The sequence below is a fragment of the Vicia villosa genome, linkage group LG7 (genome assembly GCF_029867415.1).
Source record: "Vicia villosa cultivar HV-30 ecotype Madison, WI linkage group LG7, Vvil1.0, whole genome shotgun sequence".
In the NCBI taxonomy this organism is placed as follows: Eukaryota; Viridiplantae; Streptophyta; class Magnoliopsida; order Fabales; family Fabaceae; genus Vicia; species Vicia villosa.
The window spans coordinates 66,405,314-66,432,395 of NC_081186.1; the positions used below are offsets into that span (position 1 = coordinate 66,405,314).

Here is a 27,082-nt window from a genome sequence, read left to right on the forward strand (position 1 = left end):
TCAACCCAAGAACCAACCAAAGCATCTGATTTTCAAGAAGCCTATGATGTTGAATCAGATGAACTTGATACTCCTCGAGGAAGTGAGGACGAAGGTGATGAACCTACTTTTCCGAAGTTTAAAATGCCCGAAAGTAGGGATCATGTGAGATTTGAGCTTGGAATGTCATTTGCCTCAAAAAGTCTTATTAGAGAGGCAGTGAAGTCATTTGCAATGGAAAAGATAAAAAACCTACATATCACGAAAAACGATAGGAAATGAGTTGTTGTTAGGTGTGATAAGGACTGTCCCTTTTACATGAGATTTAGTAAAAGGGTAGCGAACGAATACTGGCAGTTGGTGAGCATGACTGATGATCACACTTGTCATAGGACTGCTAAGAATAGGCAAGCTACAACAGAATGGTTGGCTAAGAAATTTATACCACTCTTGAGACATACACCTGAAATGAGGCCAAAGGGGTTGGTTGCAGAGTCACTTGAAAAGTGGAGTGTGAAGTTGTCATCGGCACAAGCATATAGGGCCAAAACAAGAGCATTGGAACTAATACATGGTGCTGAGACTGAGCAATACGCATATTTGAGAAATTATGCCGAGGAGCTCAGAAGGTCTAATCCTAATACCACTGTCATAATCAAGTGTGGTATGTCTGATGTTGGACCTGTTTTTGAGAGGATATACATATGTCTGGAGGCCTGTAAAGCAACATTCGCATATACCTGCAGGCCTTTGATTGGTCTTGATGCATGTTTTTTGAAGGGTGAGTACGGTGGTCAGCTAATGGCGGCACTGGGAATGGACGGGAACAATCAGATTTATCCAATTGCTTATGCTGTGGTGGAAGCCGAGACAAGAGACTCATGGAAGTGGTTTCTGGATCTTTTATTAGCAGATCTGAACAATATTTTTCCAAGGTCTTATGGTTTTATTTCAGACCAACAAAAGGTTGTTATCTTACTTTTTTTCATTATTTATTTCCTTTTTTATTATGTTGTACAATATTAACATTGTTGTATTATGATAGGGCTTGGTGCCGGCTATTGCTGAGTTGGGGCCGAATGTAGAACACAGGCTGTGTGTTAAGCACTTGTACGGAAACTGGAAGAAGAGGTACCCTGGCACACGTATGAAAGAGTTACTATGGCAAGCAGCTAGGGCAACCGTAGTTCCAGATTGGGAAAGAGCCATGAAAAAAATTGAACTTATCGATCCAGCTGCTTGTAAAGACATGAAGGACATTCCGGCTGCCATGTGGAGTAGGTCTGCATTCCGCACTTACAGTCATTGTGTTTTGCAGGTAAATAACATGTGTGAGGCGTTCAACATGGCTATATTGGAGTATAGAGACAAGCCCATCATCACTTTACTCGAAGGTATAAAGCATTACATTACAACAAGGATAGTGAAGCAGAAAAATCTCATTACTCGATTCAGAGGCAATATTTGTCCTAGGGTGGAACAAACTATTGAAAGATTGAAGAGGGAAGCTGGTGGTTGGACACCAACATGGCACGAAGATGATGCTTTCAATATCTTTAGTGTGACCAATGGTACGGACACTTACGAGGTGAACTTACAACTACACCACACATTGTCGTAAATGGACTGATATTGATTAATGAAAAACTGTGTATAAAAGTATTATAGGTGTGATATACTGATATGCTGAACTCTTACTATTACTGGTGTTATACTGAACTGGTGCTCTACTCTTATATTGTGCACAGGAAAACAAGTTTCATGGCAACATACTCTTATATTGTTCTACCTTCGAATGGTCTAAGACTTTGGCCAACAACAGAAGGTGAACCAATTAATCCACCAGTCATGAGGAGAGCTCCAGGACGACCCAAAAAGAAAAGAAATAAGTCTAATGATGAGCCCAATTCAAGCAATGTGTTACCTAGAATCTTGACAACTGTCAAGTGCAAAAGCTGTGGGAATTTTGGGCACAATTCAAGGACGTGCAAGGGAAAGACAGCGGCGGATCGACAGTTGCCCAAAGGAAGTAATAAGACAAAGAAGCAGACGAAAGCATCATCATCAGAAAATACCAGAACAAAGAAGCAAAAGAAGTCATCAACCGATGAAGCGCCTACTGTTTTGACACAAGGATCGCAGGCGCCTCTAACACAAGAAACAACTAGATAGGAAATCCTTTTGGCCAATGTAATAGATAGCAACTAGATAGGAAATCCTTTTGGGCAAATGTATTTAAGCAATGCAGCTTATAATTATTTTGGATCTTACATTAAGCAGCTTACAGTTATTTTGGAAATCTTGTTTTGAAAGTTATTTTGGATCTTACATTAAGCAATGCAGCTTACAATGCAGTTTACAGTTACTGTCAGTTTTGGATCTTACATTAAGCAATGCAGCTTACAATTATTTTGAAATATGTCCATTATTTTGAAATTGAACCATGTATTGAAATTGATCCATTATCTTGAATGCATTTTTGGATCTTTCATTAAGCAATGCTGCTTACAATTATTTTGAAATTTAACCATGTAATTGAAATTGATAATATAGTAAACGGATCTTTCATGTACTGATAATTTTTTGAACCATAAGAAATAGAGCCATGTATTGATAAGCAATCTAATCAGTATAGTACCATTTTGAAATAGATGAACTCGAATTGATAATTTTGAGAACCATGTACTGATAATACATTATCCATAGAACCATGTACTGATAATACATTACACCTATATTACATAATCATTACACTAGCAATACATTATCCAACCAACAATACATTATCCAACCACAATTTTTAGCAGCAACACTAATATCAGAACCCAAGACAAAACCAAAAATGTAACTAAAAATTTGACTTTCTTTTTCAACTTGTCATCAGTCTTCTTTATCAATAATTCCTTCTTCAAATTGTTAACTTTCTTCAATAATGAGTTGATGACCTCATTTGAACGTTCTTCCAGTTGCTCATCGTACCACTCAAAATATGCACATCCTTTCCTTCCTTGTAACTGTATAACACACACCATTGCTCAGTGATTGAGAAAATTAAAACATTTATACAAGGACGAAAAAAATTAGGGATTTTGAATTACCTTGTATAACCCACAACCATAGAACCTTCGACCTGGATTCTGAGATGTCCAAGAAGTAACCAGGGGGGCGTCCAACCCACAGTAACACTGCAGTCTTCTTCTCCTAGAATGAGATAGGTTGCTTGAAATGCTAAATGCTTCAGATGCCATAGGAATGATGGATTGCAATGAAACACAGAAGAAGAAAGTAGATGAGTGAGTGTGTGCCACCCTTAAACCCTGAAAACACGATGAAGAAGAGACAGAGGCGCAGCTTCTTAGCTCTGAAACCCTAGCACTCTCAAACACACGAAGAAGAATAGGAATGATGGATTGCAATGAAACACAGAAGAAGAAAGTAGATGAGTGAGTGTGTGCCACCCTTAAACCCTAAAAACACGATGAAGAAGAGACAGAGCCGCAGCTTCTAAGTTCTGAAACCCTAGCACTCTCAAACACACGAAGAAGAACATGTTTTCTTAAATAACCAATTTATAATTAATATTTATAATTTTAATATTTAACTATAATGACATGGAAAAAAATAAACGAAAGAAGCATGCCACGTAATTTAAAAAGTGCCACATAGGCGTTTTTGGTAGCCAAAGTGGGGATGGGGGACCAAAAGTGTTTAAAAACAAAACAGGGGGACTAAAATCGTGAAAACACTAAAATAGGGGGACCAAAACTGTAATTTAGCCAATAATTTATCGATATATATATATATATATATATATATATATATATATATATATATATATATATATATATATATATATATATATATATATATATAATATGTAAAATAAACAAAATAATTGAATGGTTTAAAATATTATTATTATATATATAATAGAATCTATAACGAAATTAGAAAAAAATTAATATAAATAAACATAAAAATAAAAATTATAATAAAAAGTTAAAAAATTTAGTTATTATAAATTTTATTAAATAAAAATAATAATTTAAAAGTAAAAAATAATTATAATAAATTGATATAAGCAATAGAGAAAGAAAAAAAAAGCAGACGAAAGAAAATAATAATTTTGAAATAATAAAATAAAATTGAGGGTATTTTAGTAAATATATTAATTTATTAAATATCAATAGTCACATTCCCTCCCCTCCCCTCCGAATCCCCCCGATTCGAGGGAACACAAAATGTGTGATTTGGAGGGATTTTGCTCCCCTCCCCTCCCCTCCCCTCCGAATCCCCTCCTAAAAATTGAACCAAACACATTTTATTATAAACATTCCCTCCCCTCCCCTCCGTTTACCTCGAACCAAACACACCCTTAGACTAAGTAAACACCGTAATTTATTATTTGTGTTTGTATTTTTTCAGAATTAGTTATGGATCGTAGTTGGATGAATTCTAATCGTTTGAGTGAAGAGAATGAGAAAGGAGTGGACGAGTTTATACAATTTGCCTTGGAAAAACTTCCTGATAATAATGGAAAGTTTTATTGTCCTTGTGTTCAATGTTTGAATATTCCCTCGTTACATTTTTAGTTGATAAAAAGTCATCTTATTTGTCACGGGATTAACCAAAATTATACCAAATGGATATGGCATGGCGAGTTGCTAAGCGTTCCAAGTGCATCAAGTACAAATGAAGTCAATATAGATATGAACAATCGGCTAGATGATATGATTCGTGATATAGGTCCTGAGTCTTTCCAGCGAGCATATATGTATGATAATTTGTGCAAAGATAAAAAAGAGGCTTTGTATCCAAGGTGCACTAATTTCACACGGTTGTCTGCGGTGCTGAGATTGTTCAACTTGAAGGCGAGAAATGGATGGACAGATAAAAGCTTCATTGAATTGCTTGAGCTATTGAAAGAAATGCTCCCATAAGGTAACACATTACCCAATCATAACTATGATGCAAAAAATATAGTGTGTTCGATGGGTATAGAGTATAAGAAAATACATGCATTCCCTAATGATTGTATATTGTATCGAAATGAGTTTGAAGAGTTGAAGAGGTGCCCCGGGTGTGGACTATCACGCTACAAAGAGAAGGACAATGATTTCAACTGTGATGAAAGTGTACAACATCCTCCTACGAAGATGTTATGGTATCTTTCAGTAATTCCAAGGCTAAAGCAATTGTTCAATAATGTAAATGATGCAAAGAATATTAGATGGCATGCAGAAGAGAGGAAATGTGATGGGTATATTCGTCATTCGACTGATTCTTTACAGTGGAAGAAAATTGATGCTTTGTATCCGGAATTCGGGAATGAGCCAAGAAACCTTAGGCTTGGACTTGCTACAGATGGAATGAATCCATATGGGAACTTAAGTAGTAACCACAGTTCATGGCCCGTTCTCTTAATGATCTACAATCTACCTCCTTCAATTTGCATGAAACGCAAATACATTATGTTATCCATGATGATTTCGGGTCCAAAGCAACCGGGAAATGACATAGATGTTTATCTCAGTCCATTGATTGAAGACTTGAAGACTTAATACATATGTTACACTCAAATAAAAGTATCATTTCCTTTAAAAACTATATGAATTCTGACTTGGTTTTATATTTTGATAAGGATGAAACTATTGTTGAATTTAATTTAAATGTAGGAAATGAGATTTTTTCCGTAGTTGCTTGGTAAAACTCTTATGTTTTGTTGTAGGATTCGCTGGTTCAAAAAGCATCTGAAGGAAGCTTTGTTCCTCAAGGACGCCAAGATATCTTAACGGAAGCGATTGGGCGACCTGAACACCCTGGACGTGTTCGTGGTGTTGGTCGAGGTGTGGGAATTCGAAAATATTTTGGTCCACATCCTCGTGATGTTGACTCTACCTCATTTGTTTTCAATAACACACAAATTGAGGCCTTAAAATTAAAGCTTGCAAAGGATATTCGAGAACAAGTGATGCGGGACATATCGTCAATGCCAACATTCTCTCAATAATATCCAAATTTTCCAGTTTGTTCTCCTAATGCCATAATACGTGCGAGCACGAATGGTAGTTGTTCAGCAATGCTGCATATACAAGAGGATGATGAGGATATCCCTGAAGAGTGTGAATTATATGTTGATAAGAAACTTCTTATAGTGGCATATGCAAATGTGTATAATTTGGGGCCTTCCATACATAATCAATTGTTTGATAAGGATATGGCAAGGGTGGCGGTAACCAAGGTGCTCGATTCAAATGTTCAAGTCCCTGTGCCCACAGATGAGGTGACAAAGGTTGGTGAGGCCCTCAACACTTTCATTCAATGGCCGAAAAGACTTTTGCGTCTTGTAACTAATAAGGTATTTGTTATTTGTGTTCACTTTCTATTTTAATATAAAATTACTATCTTATAATGTCTAATATCTTTAAATGTTTAGGATGTTGACGGAAGTAAAAAAGATGTCCTTCCATCTAAAAGGCCAGAACCTGAAAACACTGGTGCTGAAAAATTGATGTTAAGGATAATGTCACGAAAATATGATATGATGTTCAAGTTGGAAGGGAATAAAATTTTTTATGTCCCAATCAAAGATATTATGGAATTGTGTATGAAGACACAAGATTTTACGCATCTCTATTCTACGTATATGGGTGGTGTAAGTACATTTCTACATCATTTTTATTTTTGTATTTTTCATATATTTGTACCATGATGAATATTTTGCTTGATAAACTTATTTATGAAATTTCTGTTTATTTGTATTTTTCATATATTTATACCATGATGACTATTTTGCTTGATAAACTTATTTATGCGATTTCTTTTTATTTTAGATTCTACCCCCTCTCTCGGGTTTTCTTTATTATTGTATGGTTGTTGTTAGTTTTTTAATGCATGTATTGTCAATTGTTTAAGGTCTGTATTGCAGGTATGTTTTGTTGTTGTTATGCGTATAGTTGAATACTTTTTTGTTATGTTTGGTCGACTATATTTATTGGCAGAGTGTGTATTGGTTAGAGGGTTGTTTATGTATTTGTTAGAGGGCTGCAACTTTTATGTTGTGCTTTTTTCCATGTTGGTATATTATTGATCCAAATTTGGTACTTGACATTAGGTATATAAAACATATTTGTACTCGGTTGGACAAGAGTAATATGTATGGTTTCATCGATCCAAATTTCATTCAAACACAAAATGACCGAGCTAGTTCTCAATCTCACATAATTGAAAAGCTGCTTGAGAATGACAAAGACTGCTTTTTTGTACCATACATCAACAAGTAAGTGTATCTGATCTTCATATAATTTATAAGAGTTAGATTCTTATTTCTTGATTGAATAAATAGTAAGATGTTTAAATATATGTTGTTGTATCTTAGTTAGATTTTAACCATATATTATGGTCATGTTCTTTGCTTAAGGTATAAGGTAGATAGTTTAATAAAAATTATCAAAAACTCAGGTAAAGTTATCTTAGATTTTGATCCTTCTTGTTATGGCTTATTTCTGTTACGGTCTTAATCTTCTTCTCATTGGGTACACCTTTTTTTTTCATTTTAATTATATGGAACATAAGAACATGTATCTTTTGGATAAGAAATTATAGACTAAGTGCATGTTTGGTTTTCTGTTATAGGTCCCTTAACTTGAATGGAAAGTCCTTAACGTTTGATCTTTATATTTCACAACACATGGGTTTTATTTGGTTCATCATAATTATTAACACAATTGGGGTTCTAAAAAATCATAGCTCTAAGAAACATATATTATAAAGAATTGAAATTGACATATTTAATTTTTGTTTCTCATGAAATGCAGTCATCATTGGCAATTGCTCATTATTGAGCCAAAAAAGCAAAATGCAGTCTTCATATATTCGATGGGGTTGAAGCCAGATAAAAACATCGTTCTTATGGTTGATTTGTAAGTATAATTTATTTACCTTACATGTAATTTATGATGTCTTAGAAGACAAATTTAATGAATATACTTCATTACTGTAGAGCCATAGATGGATATAATAGGTTGAAAGGCTCGAGAAAACAAAGAAAGCCAACATGGAACATTACTCTCAAAGTAAGTTAAAAATTTCATAAATAACTTAAAGTTTTTATTAATAATTTTTGTATGTATATATATATATATATATATATATATATATATATATATATATATATATATATATATATATATATATATATATATATACTATTTACTTACTATAACTTATGGTAATTATAGTGTCAAAGACAATCTTTCAATTATGAGTGTGGCTACTATGTTATGATACATATGTTGAACATTGTATCAGCTAGAATTGTGAATTCATGGAATCAGGTATTTAACAAAAGAAATCAATTATGGGTAAATTATCTTCTTTAATGTTAATGCAATATTTTAAAATTATTTAAAATTTATTCAGATATTTGGAGACTCAACACCATTTTCTGAGGATGACGTCACAAATGTTCAAGAACGTTGTGCAAATTTTATTCTAGAATTCATTTGAAGTAATTTGATCACGTGTCGGTGCTGTTTATTTTTGAACATATGTTGTAGGCCTCATAGTTTGTTTAGAATTTCTTAGACAAGTTACTGTTTTGGTAGTACTATAATTTTATTTTGATAAGAGGTGTTAAGTTTAATGGTACTAGTTTGATTTTGACAAGAGGTGTTAAGTTTAATGGTACTGTGTGTAACATGGTTTCATGAATATTTTATAATTGATTGAATTTATTTAAAACTTTGTTCTATGTTATTTTGTATTAATGGTTGTGTATGAAATATTTGATCAGTGTTTAATTGTGATTTTTGTATTGTTTATAATTTGATAAATATTTATATTGTGGAAGAAATAAAAATGACAATAGGAAAAAATTGACATTGTACTTTTAAATCAAATGAACAAATTTAAAATAACAATATTAAATCAGATGAACCGATTTAAATTTGAGATTTTAAATCGGACAAGATAGATTTAAAAAGCTTTATTACTTTTTTAACCTTTTTTAAATGGGTCAAACCGATTTAAACAAATACTTTTAAATCAGACTAACCGATTTAATAACATATTTTAAATCGGATCATACCTGATTTAAGAAGTAAAAACTTTCTAAATCGGCCGTTATTAAATCAGACAACCAACCGATTTAAAAAATTGTTTTTAACTGATTTAAAAAGTGTTTTTTGTACTAGTGTTTTTTTGGAATAAAGAGACTTTATTAAACCAAAAAATCATGAAGTACGGTGATCCAAGGGATCCAACATTCAAAATAGACAAACTAACAACAAAAGACCTAATTAGCCATCAAGCAAGCAATGTGAGGTTTGAGGGCTTTGCAGTACCAGCCACGATAACTGATAATCTCAATGATGCTACTAATAGTGTTGCTAAGGTCAGCTGGCTTGCCAAAGCAAATTTTGTTGCGGTGATCCCATACACCATAGACTGTTTCTGCCATAGCAAGCTTGAATAATTTCGCTTTCCATCCACTACCTTTACCATTTCTAATAATCCAAGGTAAATCATTGCTCCAATCTTGTGGATCATGAGTGATTTGTATCCATTCCAACACAGCACTCCATATCCTCCTAGTAACACTACAATTAAAGAAGAGGTGATCAGCCGTTTCTTCCTCATTGTAGAAACAACATTTGTCACTTCAATAGAAACCAAACCTCATTAGTCTACTTTTGGTGGCCAATTTCCTATGACAAAGGAGCCATAATATCATATTGGCTCGAGGTCTTGCAGGATTCCTGTAAAGGAGTCTATACCAAGGTACTGATACTGAGTTGATAAAAGTAGCATGGAACTCCCCACATTTGAATCTACCTTTAAGACATGTAGCATCCCAGAGTTGCTGATGGTCCTGAAGCAGTGCCCTCATGCTCAGAATATCACGAAAAATCCAAGTGCAAGTAGATTTTGGTTGCACCTCAAGAATGTTCTGATTCTTTAAGTAGTGGGCATGCACCCATTTAACCCATAGGTTGTCAGGCTTGTTACAAATATTCCACAGCAATTTCAACATAGTACAGTTATTCCAAATACTCAAATTAATGATGCCAATACCACCCGCCTTGAGAGGTTTGCAAACAGTAGACCAAGCAACAAGAATTTTGTGACTGATAGAGTCCTTACCTGTCCAAAGAAAGGATCTACAGATAGCATCAATCCTGCTAATTACAGATTTAGGTAAGGGAAAGCAAGTCAACCAGTAATTAGCAAGAGCAAAGGAGACACTCTTAATTAGTTGGAGTCTTCCAGCATAAGTTAAGAGTTTAGCTGACCAGTGTCTAATTCTATGGAGGATCTTGTCAATTAATTCACTATATTGATCAACATAGAGCTTTTTGTGAGTGATGGGGACCCCTAAATATTTGAATGGAAGCATGCCCTCCTTAAATTCAGTGAATCTAAGGAGCCTCTCTCTCATATCAGGATTGACAGCACCAAAATATATTTTACTTTTTGAGCTATTAACTTTCATACCTGTAGACTTTAAGAAGTTTTGGAAAGTTTTCACCAACAGTTCCACAGAATTGAAGTCTCCTCTAGAAAAAAGCAACACATCATCAGCAAACATGAGGTTAGTCAGGTTCAATCTTTTACACTTAGCATGATGGTTAAAGGATGAGTCTAGCTGCATATGTTGTAAACATCTCTGCAAGTATTCCATGAGGATAGCAAAGAGGTAAGGGGAGATAGGACCCCATTGCCTAATGCCTCTCTTAGCAGTCAAGATCTTGGATAGAGATCCATTGATATTGAACCTGTAGGAAACAGTAGTCAAGGTGTCCATGATCCAACCAACAATTTTGGATGGAATCCCAACTTCTAGCATAATGGTTTCTAAAGCTTGCCAATTTATCATGTCACAGGCTTTCTGCAAATCAATTTGGAGCATACACCTAGGAGGGCCACCTTTCCTATTGGATCCTTTGAGAAGCTCATAGGCCAACAGGATATGGTTGTGGATTTACTGACCAGGTATGAAGAAAATTTATTATTTGAGAAAATTTATAAGTGTTAAATTAAATTAAATAATTAATTATTATTATTATACTACTAATAAAATAATACGTCAAAATTTAAAATATAAATCATTCATTTTAGATGTGTATAAAAATAATTAATATGTATGTGAAATTTTTTTATTTAGTAGCATAGTTTAAAAAAATTTAGTGTAAGAGGTTATAATTTTTTTTTGAAATGTCAATGTAATAAGATTACATAAAAATAATTTCTTTAAATAATAAATAACTTTAATATAGTGGAAATTAGAATATATTAGGATTAAAAATATATGTATTTATGTCACAACAATCTCATAGACCTCTAGAACCACCAATATGCAAGAACTAAAGAAAATGGAAGTCTCATATATATCTTGTAGTTGTACTCCTGATTCACACATGAGAAAAAATAGTTATATTTATGTTATTCAATACAAAAATAAGAAATAAGAAAAAAAGGTAGAATAACTAACTAACAAAAAAATATATCAATAAAATGAGGAGTTTTCAATTATGCAAATATATGGCTATACACATGTGCTTACCTGAATGAATATTATAGACTTCCCAAACAACAACAATGTAATACAATTTTATTATAATCTTCTGATTCACATGGAAAAAAGTCATATCAGATCAACCAATAAAAAACTATAATAATAGTTAGAATAACAGACTAATAAAAGTTATATTAATATAAACTAAAGTTTAAATAGGAAGATCACGATCAAGCACCCCCAATAATTTATCTAGAAAAAAACAATGATAACTCTCTCACACACACACAATCATAATAGTAGGAGTTACATAACATAAAAAGATGTAACTGCAAGATTTATTTAGTATATTAATACATTTATTTTATTATTTACATTTATTCTTTTTAAATTATTTTTGTGATAATTAAATAATAAGAGTTACATAATAGCAAAACAAAATATAATTTAAATATTTATGAGTCATATTTATATATTATTTCATCAATGAATTTTTTAAATTATTATTATTAGATTATTATAATATTATATTTATCATAATATTTATATTTAAATAAGTAAGTTATGTTTTAAACATAAATATATTGGTAAAATAGATGGACAAAGGAAAGACAAATAAAAAAAAAATGAAATTATGATAATATTTGTAAAATAGATTAATAAGTATGATTATTATTATTTTTATTATGTTTATTATTATTATAGTTATTATTTTTATTTTTATTTTTATTATGTTTATTATTATTATAGTTATTATTATTATTTATTTTTAATGTAGGGACAAATTAGTAAAAATACAATTAGGATTTGTGTCTAGAGTTGCTACTAATGTGACATTTATTTTTAATGTAGGGACAAATTAGTAAAATTACAATTAGGATTTGTGTCTAGAGTTGCTACTAATGTGACATTTGGGTAGGTTTTGTTTAGAGTTGCTATCAAGGTGACATGTGGTTAAGGTTGCCATCATGACAACCTTGGATTTATATATATATATATATATATATATATATATATATATATATATATATATATATATATATATATATATATATTAAGATTAAGATAATAGTTAGTTAGTGAAAATCCTAAGCATACAATGAAATAATATTCTGATTTAAATTAAATAAAAATTATTGAAATAAGTTTGGTGATGACACATCAACAAAATTTATTGCCAAAATAATATGGTGAGAGTAGTGGTTTAAAAAGACTTTGATACCCTTGTTATTAGTCTAAATTTATTTTGAATTAGTGAGGTTAAACTTCGTTATTTCATATACTTAAATTTTTATAGATGTATATTAGATAGATAGATATTAGATTAGAATTGATACAATTAAGTATACTAATAATTGTATTGATGGATTTCAAAGCCATCCGTTTTCCAAAAAAAATGTATATATATATATATATATATATATATATATATATATATATATATATATATATATATATATATATATATATATATATATATATATATATATATATATATATATATATATATATATATAGTGGCGGAGCCACGTTGGGACACGGGATGCCCACGGCCACCCCAATATTTTAACAAATTCATTTTTTATGAATAATACTTGCGAATTATTGTTAATGGAAAAGTAAAATGACTAAGTGGTTATAGGTTGGTTTTGCAATTTTGATGTTCCCAGTTCTACACTCCAGCTTGACCATTTTTCTATTTTTAAAATATTTATTTCGACGATAGTGGAATACTAGTAGATGAAGAGTGTATTAGTAACGTAATAGAAGAAGTAAAATTTTGTGGTGAATATTTGCATATGAACCACAAATTAAATAGTGAAGAGTGTTTACATATGAACCACAAAGTGAATAGTAAAGCTAAAATGTATATATAATACCTAGTATAAATACTAAATGGTATATGACACTCCTGACGGAAATACTTTGAAGTATTATATATGCAACTGTTATTAAAAAAAACATAGTAATAAATGGGGATTGTATAGTTTAATATGCAATTGTTATATCATTCGATAAGGGCCGGTGAATTTTTTTTAAAAATAATTATGTATTAAAAAAATTACGCAAATAACCACGTTTTAAAAAAAAATTACACAAATAATCAGATTTCTGAAACCCTTAACACCAAGGCGCCATCTCACATGGCTTATTCCCCTTTTTTTAGCCCTAAGCGCCATCTGACATGGCACACTCACTCCCAATAAGTCATGTCAAATGGCGCCTCCCTTCAACTTTTAGGAGGAGGAGTCATCTCATATGGCTCCGCCTTGTATATATTTGTTCAATTGTCCATTAAAATGCACCAAGGCGCCATCTGAGATGGCTTATTGCAGAAAAGTTGTACATAGGAGCCATCCCAAATGGCACCTCCCTTCATCTGATACAATGGTTGCACCATCTCACATGGCGCCTTAGTGTCAATATTTTCTGAAACTTGGTTATTTGCGTAATTTTTTCCGAAATATGGTTATTTGCGTAATTTTTTTCTAATACATGGTTATTTAAAAAAAAAACAGGGCCGGTAGGTTGTTGATGATATATATTTGTTATTATAAATGCACTAATAACTGAAAATATTTAAAAATAAATATGTATCAAATCAACAACCTGATAAATTCAATATATCTAATAATTATAAATATTCACAAATATCACTAATAACTATAAATATTTACAAAAATTTGGTTGGTTAAAATAAATAAATAAAGATATTGTGATGATAGTGACTCATGAAAATAACTGATGTTATAACATGGGTGAATACAATAAAATAGATATTGTGGTGATAGTGACCAGTGAGATCAATAAATTTTTAATTAATTAAAATTAAAATATTAACTATTTATATTTTTAGTGATAATAAATAAATAGAGATAATACCAATTGTTTGTATTTCAATACCAATTCAATATCAATTCACAAGCCACAATCAATTTTATTCAAGAATAAGCAGTCTAAATGTCAAGAGATGCGTATGCACGGATACAAGAATGTATATCTTAAATTATCTATTTGAAATAGAATAAAAGTTAATGAAAAATTTAGACATATGAAAAGTCTTAAAATCTTTAATAATAACGCTTTAAAATATATAAAAACACTGCATTTTCATCTCTCTCATCCCATTATTAATGTATGTGCCCATTTGAATACATTTTAAGTCACATTCAATACATATATTGCTTGTTTGATAAATTATAATTTAATGAATATACATAATTTAAAAAGTGACGGGTAGTTAGAACTTATTAGTAATCTAGAAACCAAACTTAAAAATGTATTTAAAGTAGTTACCTAGACCACGTACAATGAGAACTTCTATGAATAAAAAAAGCACCCATCTATGCGAGGATGTTAACCGAAGCATTGACTTTATTATACATGAAGTATTGAGAAAGTAGTTTTTCATTTGAGTATATATTTAGAACAGTCTCCTCTCCTCTGTCCAACATACTCCACCACTCGAGATCAAGGAATACATAGTTTCATAAAATTGCTGGCATAAAATAGTTGAAGTAGAGTAGCAGACCAATTGACTTCATGTTAAAGTAGTAGATGTAGGCACAAAAGCGTATTGATTTATCTTTAAAATTATGATAACGTACTAAATTTCTTTCTGTTGGATATTAACACTGATTATAAAGGATTGTTCTTGTGGATACACTATTGAGAAACTACATAAATTATGAGAGGAAAAAGTTCATCCTCAAAAGGGTGATGGCTGTTCAGGTAACATAAGAAATAAAAATATATTCATATCACTTCTAAAGGAGTTTCCTTTAGTTTAGAGATATCATATCATGTAAGAAATGAAGGGGATGAATAACAGTTATGCTAGTAATGATCAACTTGAGCCACTTATCTAGAAAGAAGACTGTAAGAAGGCATGTCTTCAATCCGTATAACATCATCGATCATCAACTCTTTCTCCAATCAAACTCGCATTGATTTCAAGATATCCTGTAATCGTAGCAATAAAAAAGAAACACAATTATTCTTTTTTGACCCCTTTGAAAGAACATCTTATTTTACATACAATCATATCAATGTTTCTCACATTGAATTGCATGTGCGTAGCGTTTGTCTCCAACCATTGTTTGTCCATGACCATAAATGCAACGCAATAAAGTAAATCAAATGCCCATTCATTTTCTGCAAATGTTGACAGTGATATAAGAATGATAAGAAATCAGTTTTCAAAACTATGCCACAATTTTGATCAATTCAACTTTGATACAGTTTATAATTCTTACCTGAAAGCATTTATAAAAAAAAAACTGTTCATAGCCTATAGCTAACAACAAAAATATATAATTTTCATAGTTATGAAAATGAATTCCCAACCAAACCTCATGAAAATTCTATATGAAAATAACTATATATTATGAACTATACCAATCACAGTTGTTAAGTAAAGGTTATAGCTCTATTGCATAGCAACAAAACCACTATTGTTTCGGAATACAATGTTTAGCACAAATTATTGTAAAATAGCCACTATAGCACTGTTGAGTATCGGAATTTGAACTAACCGCTATTTTCGTGATCCACAATTGACAACACAGGTATAGTTAAATAAAAAACTACGATCGCAGTACCCCCAATGCATAATGAATCAAATCCAACTTAACCAACAACAACAACATCAAACTGAAGAAAAAACATTAGAGAGAAATGGGTACCTGGCGTGCTATATCAGCTCCACTCTCTATGCTCTTCTGCCGCGTTATACTTTTCTTCTGGCACATCATACTCTTCCACCTGCCCCCTCAAAAGGATCTTCATCTTCCTCCGGACAGGAGACACATTCAAGTCCAGAGAAATCGTCATCATACACCACCAAGCAACATTCACACCCGCCACAACAATTTAAACAACCCACAACTACCTACATATGCTAATACCTGTAATCTTTCACCTGCGCCACACCATTCATATAACAATCTTATTATCAAGGCATCGCGCCACCGCAACATTTCATTCAAAACAAAAACAAAACAAATTCTACTCTCTAATTGTCCAAACTTCAAACATCACAATAGAGCAATTAACCTAACAAACACCCAATTTCACTGATTCTACTACAAAATCACATGATTATCATTTTCATCAAATAATAGAATGAAAGAGAAATGACTCTCAGTATATTGGACAACGGCCTAACAGAATGATAAACAATTTTTATTTCATTCAAATGATATCATACCTGCGGCCTAACAGAATGTTTAACTCCTCTAAGTGAACAACACCTTCGTAAACTCCTGCCAGTATAAACAATATAAAAAGTATATTAGTTTCCAATAATAACAATAGTAATATATCTTTTGCAATGTCTTAGCAAAACCATAGTATTTATGGTGAAAGAGGATAACTAACCAATCATTAAGAAAAATTTATTCAGCATTACGATGGCATACCAGCTCTTTCCAGGTTCTTGGTTTAATCCGCATATATTATTTAAATATTAGAAGTTCAAGCATACCAGTTCAAGCACAGTAGGCAACCATGACTGGTATGTGTCACGAAGAAATCGATTTGTTTCATCAACCATCTGACATTATTACTACCCTTATTATCATATCATATCAAACTATATACATAATCAAAAACAACAAAAGACTTCCAGTTTTCCAACTTGCTTCTCTATGTGAAGAATAACTTAACAGCTCCAAATGAAGAATAAGACAATCAAATATTTGATATACAGAATATGAAACTTACCATTGGAATCAATTTTGGATTCACTGTCCAAAGACTTCCAGTACAGTATCCACTCTGCCAGCGCCCTGTTCATACATGTTAGGCCAGACAAGCTTTGCAGCACCCTCAACCAATGCTACTAATGTGACATTTGGGTAGGTTTTGTTTAGAGTTGCTATCAAGGTGACATGTGGTTAAGGTTGCCATCATGACAATCTTGAATTTATATATATATATATATATATATATATATATATATATATATATATATATATATATATATATATATATATATATATATATATATATATATATATATATATATATATATATATATATATATTAAGATTAAGATAATAGTTAGTTAGTGAAAATCCTAATCATACAATGAAATAATATTCTGATTTAAATTAAATAAAAATTATTGAAATAAGTTTGGTGATGACACATCAACAAAATTTATTGCCAAAATAATATGGTGAGACCGTGAGAGTAGTGGTTTAAAAAGACTTTGATACCCTTGTTATTAGTCTAAATTTATTTTGAATCAGTGAGGTTAAACTTGGTTATTTCATATATTTAAATTTTTATAGATGTATATTAGATGATAGATAGATATTAGATTAGATTAATACAATTAACTATACTAATAATTATATTGATGGATTTCAAAGCCATCCGTTTTCCAAAAAAATGTGTATATATATATATATATATATATATATATATATATATATATATATATATATATATATATATATATATATATATATATATATATATATATATATATATATATATATATATATATATATATATATATATATATATATATATATATAATGGCGGAGCCACGTTGGGACGGGGATGCCCACGGCCACCCCAATATTTTAACAAATTCATTTTTTATGAATAATACTTGCGAATTATTGTTAATGGAAAAGTAAAATGACTAAGTGGTTATAGGTTGGTTTTGCAATTTTGATGTTCCCAGTTCTACACTGTTCTATACTCCAGCTTGACCATTTTTCTATTTTTATAATATTTATTTCGACGATAGTGGAATATTAGAACCTGATATTTGTACAACTTAATTTCAAAAAGCTTATACCACTATAATCTTTTTTAGTAGAAATGCATTAAAAAAATATATTTTTTATATGGTTCTAGTATTACTACTGAAATATATATATATATATATATATATATATATATATATATATATATATATATATATATATATATATATATATATAATCAAAAATAAATTTATTTTTCTAGATTTTAAATTGTTGACGTAAGGTGTTGTAATTGTGGTTGTTATTAGATGAGTGGTGTTGAAATATTTTTCATTACATAAAAATAGGAAACAAATTGAATTTTGAGATTCTAAATTTTGTATTTCTATTAAAATACTTGAAGAACCATAAACAAAATTGTGTGATGTGATTTTTGAGGGCGGCGAGACACATTGATATAATTCATTGTAATTATGTGGTTAAAGACTACTAAATTACAAATTGCAAAATAAAAATTATACTATGTATATCATTTATATTTGTGCCCCCCTCAAAATATTAGACTTGGCTCCGCTAATATATATATATATATATATATATATATATATATATATATATATATATATATATATATATATATATATATATATATATATATATATATATATATATATATATATATATATAAAATACAATATAATAAAGCAAGATGAGTTTTTTGGCAAATTTACTAAGTGTCAACATATTAGACTACATGCTATTTTTGTCTTAGCTAATAAAAGAAAGGTTTCCATAATTAAAAAAGTTATTTAATTATTATAAAATATTATTATCAGAATGTTTAACTTTTTATAATTAAATGGGCCATTCATTTTCAATTTTTTCTTGGGCTTATGTATTGAATTTATTGTTGTGTCGGTTCAGCTTCATAGGAGCATTCATCAACGCCGACAAAGGATATACTCAGCTTTGAAACCTTTGTTCTTAAAAAAATACCGATTAAATTCATCCTTTTCACTTCCAATCAACCTCGGGTGCTCAAAAAATCAATGCTTTCTCTTTTCCCATTCCTGATTCATCTCATATTTGATGTATTCCAATGCATCTTTCCATCGATTCACTTCAGCTCTCATCAATGTTTTTCTTTTCCCAAACACGAGTCAGCACATCATCAAATTTTTTTGTATATGATGGTATACCATTGTTGATGTGGTATTTTCATTTTTTTTTTACATATTTAGTGATTTTTTCTACAGTTTTTCATTCAGATCTAGAACGTGTTACTTATCTGGTTTTCGTTTATTGATTGAGTACTCTCTATGAACATGGTTGTAATCAACATGGTTTTGAATATACATGCTAACAACTGATTTGATTTTATTACTTTCTCCTTAAATGATGATTTTTGTTGTACACTTTTCCTTTCAAGGTGCTGATATACATTTTAATTGCAGGGTGTGCATTTTAATTGATGGTTTTTGACATTTTGATTGGATATAATTGCTTCACACAGGTAACAAGATTTCCACCCAAACTGGCATAGGAATCTCCATTGCAGTTGTGGGGGTAACCATCATCTTCACTTGAAATCACTTGAAATGTCTGACATAAATATATATCTGGTTGGTTAAAGTACAACATTTGGAAGGTTTCAAATTTTTATAGTGCTATTTGCAGTCCCAGTTATGATCTCTTTGATGAAATGTTTGAGGAAGGTAGCACTCCTAATATGATTTTACTAACAGTTTTAGACTTATAAAATTATTATTTTCTTCAACCACTAATTATGTAATTCTGTTTGAAATGTGGCAATATTCTTGAGGTTGAAGAAGAGAAATCCCAAATTATAACTGAGATTTTTTTTTATGACATCCACTGTCCGGAAAGACTTTGGTGTGAAGATTATAAATCTTTGATGCTTTTTTTTTATATAAAAATCTTGCAGTGGATCAAGTTGCTGTTAATCGTTTTAATTGCAGGTGAAGAATGAAAGTCTTATGCTGGTTTTTAAGAATGGGAGGGGTTATAACTTCTAACTATTATTTATATAGATTTTGTAACTATTGTTTTCTTATCATTAGGGGATATCTATAATGACTGTTGTCGTCGTTTTCATGGTTTATGAGAGTTTATTACTTTCATATACTACAAGTTTTGTGTGCTAGACTGTGTGCGATTGTGTATGATTTAGAATCACCAAATCCCTAATGGTTGATTTCATTTAATTTTTCATCCCCACTAACTATTTGATGAAATGTATATCTTTTGTTTGAATGAATGTTGCATGATGACAGTGATAAATTGTTTGAATGTTGAAACTAATATTTTTGTTGCAAGCAAGTTCATGATGCTTCATTTATACATAATGATCTTCTATGTATGGATGACTCCTCATCACACTGTGGCCAACCCTCAAACCACACTATTCTGATACAATGTTCTCGAAGAAATGCGCTCAAGACTAGGTAAAAAACCTTACATATTATTAGTTACGCAATAGTGCATAACAGGACATCAACATTGTTACATTTTTATTTGATAATTGTATTTGATGGTAATCTGCATTTAAACATTTTTGTTCCTCAGTACGACGACAAGGTAGTAAAACTTCTTGGTAAGAACTGTTGAAAGAGTATTGTGGTGTACTTTTCGTTATTATCGTATCCACAGGGATTATTGCGATATCACCGCCGTTCTATAGCCTATTTTGTCTTGAGTTAATGTTACTTTAGTTTTAGGTTTGCAAAAGATCATTCAATTCTTTTAGTAGCAAAGAGTAAATTAATGAAAGTTCTAGGTTAAAGAAAATGTATCAAGATTCGATTTCGTCGACCTAAATTTGTATGTTTCCTTATAAATATATGAACTTGATAACGATCAATATAATTACGCATCGACACCTATATCGTCCGTGTCCGCAACGATATAGTTAGATTTACCGTATTGTTTAACCGACGATTTCTCCACCGTTTAAACAATACAAATAACGTTTTAAAACCGATACTTAGTAAACATCAAACTCTAAATCCATGTCTGCAACTTATAGTTTGAAAGATGATGAGTTAGGTCTAGATACAAACATTGATGTCTCAAACATTTATACCAAAGAAAAGCTTTAATAAACAAACTAAACCATCTATATTGATCATCACTTGTTCTTACACATATATTCACAAGAAAAACATACAAAAGGCTAGGAAGATTACATCTTATCTTGATACAAAAGAGATTTAGCTATCCATGAGAATGGTAGCTTGCTCAAGAAGGAGAGGATGAAGATCAACAAGCATCAAAGGCGATTAATCGACGATCAAGGCTTCCAATCTTCAAATCTCTGTTTGCTACAGTGCACAAGTGTTCTTTAGCTCTCAAGATCAACCAACCAACTCAAAATATCTGAAAACCCCTTTATATAGCATTTCTGAATTCTGTCCAGGGCGCGTCGCGCCCTCCAGCGCGCTACGCGCCATTACACTTAAAAATATAAACCGCCCATGCGCGCGACGCGCGCAACTCTCTGTCTTGAAGCTCCAAAATATCTTGCCCAGGGCGCGACGCGCCCACATCCCAGCGCGACGCGCGCATACTTCTGCCAGTGAATCACTTGTCAAGATCAAGACAAGCTCCAAACATCCCAAAATTGGCCAAAACCTACACAATCATAACTAAAAACACAAATTAACATAAAATGAAAGCTAAAAGTTATAAACTATAAATATTTATCTAAAAACTTCAGAGAATTAAAAGCATACTCGATAAAATCGGTTAAAAGGTGCCACTAATTAAACTAAATATCCACAATATTTGGCACCTAACAACTCTCCCCAACTTAAACTCTTGTTTGTCCTCAAACAAAACAATGATAAATTACCGGGAACACAAAATATCACAATTGAAACAACAAGGAAGAAACAAGAACAATTGAATGGTTCAAATTCCAAAAGTACACAAAGATCAATCCTTACCAGTTTTCATCAAAGTACCATGATAACAATGCTAATCCTGTATACAAATTCTGTGTCAAAAATTCCACAAGCAAAAGAAGTTCAAAAATGAATCACACCTAAGCACTTCCCTCTGAGAGAACAAAAACGGAGGATCCTAACACTCACCAGATAATGACGCAAACATACCGAATTAATTATGAACTCATCTAAGCACAGAATAAATAAAAAGTATATAAGCATGAATCACTAAGGACTTTCGGGTTGTAGCTTGGCTTGGTTAACAAGGAAGTGTCTCATATCTCACGGCCATTGAAACGAAAGTGTCAAAACCTAAGAGAGCATTCAAATTCAATTATCACAACTTAAACAACCAAGTTTACCACATTATTCCTTACTTGCTCAAGGGTCACAACCCCCCCCCCCCTTTTTTTTTCTTTCTTTATATATTTTTTTTTTTTATATAAACATAAATATATACCCCTTGAGCACTATCTTTTGATTTATCCTCCCCAATGTACACCTTTATTTCATTCTCCCCAACTTGTATATTACCAAGACATCACTAAGAATGCTCCCTATTCTAAGGCAAAAAGGAATCAATCCTTACCATATCAAATGGCAACAGTTCAAGGTAGAAAGAAAAGAAAGTCATCAAGATTCTATCAAAAATCGGTATAGAGATCTATATACAACATAAGCTTAACCGATAAGAATCTTGGAAAACGGCTCAAAGTGGTTAGCAAATACTCACACACTCACCGGGTAGGTTACATTTGGATTGGAAGTTTTTCTCATAGTGCAGAACAAAACGCCTTGATCACTTTCATGCTTAACACAATTTAATAACAATGCAAGATTAATCATAATAAAAACGAGTTAAAACGCACATTGCTGGTATCCAGCACAATATATATATATACACAGTGGAAAGTCTCCTCACAACTACAGCTAGGCTAAAATGATTCACAATTGAACTAATTTTATCCACAGAAATTAATGACACCTAATTTGTACAATTAAAAGCATCACAATCAAAGGTACTTGATAAATAAAACGATAAAGGATGTACCTTGCGCGTACAGTTTTCAACTTATATCATCACCACTCAGATTGTGTTGCATCATCCAAATTCATCGTGGCAACAAAAATTCGTGTTCCAGCTAATTAATCATCAGGACAACTTATCAATCCATTATTTCTAAAATATAAACACTAAACTAAAATAAACTACTTAAAAATAAATAAATGCAAAAATAAAATAAACTGAACTTATATAAAGCAAAAACCACATCAAATGGTGTTAACTATCCAAAGGCGTAAACTTAGCCTTTCAAAGTACCTCATCCAACAGGATGGAACAAAATTATAAACATTAAAAACAAAGTAACTAAAACATTGTTCTAACATAAAACTAAAAACAATAAAAATAAAACAGTAAAAATAAAGCAGAAAAACTACTCCGCATCGGAAGTCTCAACATCATCCTGCTCCATCCCCTCCTCAGAATCTGGCCTCCCCTCAGGCCATGAAGCATAAGCAGATAAATCATCCCGGGTACCAACAGGCTGCTGCAGAGAAAGCTGCCGGATAGAATCCTGTAAAAACATAAATGCCCTCTGATGCGCCATATGCATCTGATAGTTCCAGTCACTGGCATCACCAAACTGAGAACCAACAGGCGGTGCAGCAGCAACAGGAACTGCCTCGGAAGCATCAGGAAGGTCAGGTGCACTCTGAGGAGCACCGAAAGGACGACCTCCAGGCAAACAGTACCTGTTAGCAAAAACATCATCTATAACACCATCCATGGGGATCATGCCACCAGATGGGAACCGGACACCAGCCTTCCTGCATAAACCCATAATTAATCCAGGAAAAATTAACCTACATTTGACCCCATCACCATGAAGAGTCCCATTCAGGGAGACTCTCTTCAGCTCATTTGCCACGATCCGAGATACATCAATGTTATCACCCCTCAGGATACCCTGAACCAGACCTGCCGTATCAATGGTGATGGAGGAAGTGTGACTTCGTGGCCTTATATTGTAAAGCACCACCGAGGTCACCAACTGAGCCTCCTCCGTCAACTGACTACGAGTAAAAGTCTTTGGCAGCCCAGCCTTAGTCAGAGTATAGGTGAAACCAGACCTGCAAATTCTATCTCTAATGCTATCCGCATCCCAATTACCTCTATTCAACCTAGGATGGTATTCACACTCCTCTACCAAAGCAAGAGGATTATCCAGAAAATCAAAAATTGCTTCTTTGCTGAAATCAATGGCCTTACCTCTCACCCATGTTTTAAACGGGTAAGCTTCAGTACCTGACCAACTGCTCGGAGGCAAGGCATTTGCATAGAATTCTCTAACAATCTCCACCTGATAGAATTGTGGTGGAGTGAACAACTTGTCCCAGCATGTCTCAGACAGAACAGTCCACGCCCTTTGGAAGTGGCCGTGGTCAATAGGAACCACAGTGCGCTCACTCCACACAACTCGGCTTTCGAGCTCATGGTACCTTGCCTCTTGCTCCGGACCTAGAAACTTTGTCCGATCAAACCTACCAGACTGTGAGGAAGATCCCTCACCAGACCCAGCCTTCTTTCTCTTCAAAAAGGGTGCCATTCCTGCACAATTGCAATTCAAACAAAACACACAACAATTGAAATAAAGTTAGCATAAGCTCAAAATTAACAGCACAATTCAAGCCACAGTCATCATCAATCATCAAACAGACCTATACAACAGCACAGACAACATAAAAAAAAAAATTCAAAATTCAACCCAGGGCGCGACGCGCGCTGAACAGGGCGCGACGCGCGCTATGCGAAACCCAGAAAATTCCACCAAAAACTAAAAAACAGAAGAGGAGACAAGCTTCTCCTCCCTTCCAAAGGTTCCAGAAATCAAAAACAAACATCAATAGCATGTTTTCTACCCTAGTTTTTCAAAATTTATCAAAAAAAATCCTAAATCTAAAACCTAAACTTCTAAAACTTAAATTAATGGAAAGATAAGAGAAGAAGAACAAACCTTGATGATTGATGATGGTAGAGAGACGAAATTAAGTGAGGAAAATGCAAGAGATTAAGAACTTGAGTGTGTGAGTTGTTTTTCTTTTCTTTGAACAAAGAGGAGAAAGGGAAGAATGGACGCAAAACCTCCCACAACCCTAAAAACCTCTTCTGCCACGAAACCGGGTCAGGCCCAACATGGGTAGGCCCCAAACCAAAATTATTTTATTATTTTTTTTTTCAAAAATATGTACAGCGCGCGACGCGCGCAAAATGGGCGCGACGCGCCCTCATCTCTGCCAGGAAGGGGTCCTAGAGTTCACATAGCGCGCGACGCGCGCATATGGGTGCGACGCGCGCTACACCCGAAACAGCAGAAAAACTGCATAGTTTCAGCACGCCCAAAAATACCGGTAGATCGATTCTGGCTCGACGACAACTCAAAAATTCCACCTGCACAAATATCACAAATACCAGTGAATATATACAACTTGGGGTGCCTCCCAAGAGCGCTTTGTTTAACGTCGGTCAGCTCGACGGTCAAAGGCAATCAAGGATCGCCAAACGATAAAACACAAGTTTCACGATTAAAATCGCTTCCTCGATAAACCTTCAACCTCTGACCATTAACTACCCACTCTTGGTTTGATTTTTGGTCCTCTATCACGATAGCCCCATGGCTTCTAACCTCTTTGACCAAAAACGGTCCGGACCATTTCGACTTCAACTTTCCCGGAAAAAGTCTTAACCGGGCATTGAAGAGTAACATCAATTGTCCTACCTTAAAATCTTTCATTCTGATCTTACTATCATGATAGAATTTAGTCTTTTCTTTGTAGATAGAATTAGACTTATAGGCATGCAACCTCATTTCTTCCAACTCATGGAGTTGGATTTTTCTTTGGTCACCACACAACTTGTGGTCAAAATTCAAAAGTTTCAAGGCCCAATATGCCTTATGTTCTAATTCTACGGGAAGGTGACAACTTTTACCATACACCATTTGGAATGGTGTAAGACCGATCGGTGCTTTGAAAGCGGTCCGATACGCCCACAAGGTCTCATCTAGCTTCATTGACCAATCCTTCCTAGAACTAGACACAGTTTTCTCAAGGATCCTCTTAATCTCTCTATTGGTCCTCTCAACTTGCCCATTAGTTTGTGGATGATATGGAGTAGCTACCTTGTGCTTTACTCCATATTGCTCCAACACTTTCTCAAGCGGAGCATTACAGAAATGAGATCCACCATCACTAATGATCACTCTTGGTGAGCCAAACCGCGAAAATATATTTTTCTTCAGAAATTTAATCACGGTCTTACCGTCTGCTTTGGGTGAAGCAATCGCTTCCACCCACTTAGACACATAGTCCACAGCTACCAAGATGTATTCATTTGACATTGAGGAAGGGAATGGTCCAACAAAATCAATGCCCCAACAATCAAATACCTCAACTTCTACAATACTTTGGAGGGGCATTTCCTCTCTTTTCCCTATTCCTCCAGTTCTTTGACAACTGTCGCATGAGGCAACATGGTGGTAGGCATCTTTGAACAAAGTAGGCCACCAAAATCCCGATTGAAGGACTTTTGTGGCAGTACGCAAACCATTAAAATGACCACCATAAGGCGAATTGTGGCAATGCCACAAAATGCTTTTTGTCTCCTCATCCGCGACACATCTTCTCAGAAGATTGTCACTACTCAACTTAAACAAGTGAGGATCATCCCAAACATAGAAATTAGCATCGTTCAAAAACTTTTTCCTTTGATTCCAAGTTAGATCCTCAGGTATCCAGCCGGATGCTTTGTGGTTAGCCATATCCGCGAACCAGGGTCTAACTTCTTGTACCATGTACAGTTTTTCATCCGGGAATTCTTCCCTCACTTCTTTTTCATTGTT

The 27,082-nt window shown here is 32.9% G+C and overlaps 1 protein-coding gene across 1 annotated transcript; it reads left to right on the forward strand.

The window, feature by feature from the left end:
* Positions 1–345: 345 nt before the first annotated feature.
* LOC131619237 (uncharacterized) lies at positions 346–2,151 on the forward strand. The gene is made up of 3 exons (XM_058890357.1): positions 346–945; positions 1,025–1,596; positions 1,728–2,151. Exons 1-3 carry the CDS (start codon positions 346–348, stop codon positions 2,149–2,151), a joined length of 1,596 nt encoding a protein of 531 aa, XP_058746340.1.
* The last annotated feature ends 24,931 nt before the right edge of the window (positions 2,152–27,082 follow it).

Excerpts from the sequence above, each read along its gene's own strand:
- LOC131619237 (XM_058890357.1), top strand. The coding sequence starts at position 346 with ATGACTGATGATCACACTTGTCATAGGACTGCTAAGAATAGGCAAGCT. Across the intron at positions 946-1,024 it reads TTATTTCAGACCAACAAAAG|GGCTTGGTGCCGGCTATTGC; the intron begins GTTGTTATCTTA and ends GTATTATGATAG. Across the intron at positions 1,597-1,727 it reads CAACTACACCACACATTGTC|GAAAACAAGTTTCATGGCAA; the intron begins GTAAATGGACTG and ends TATTGTGCACAG.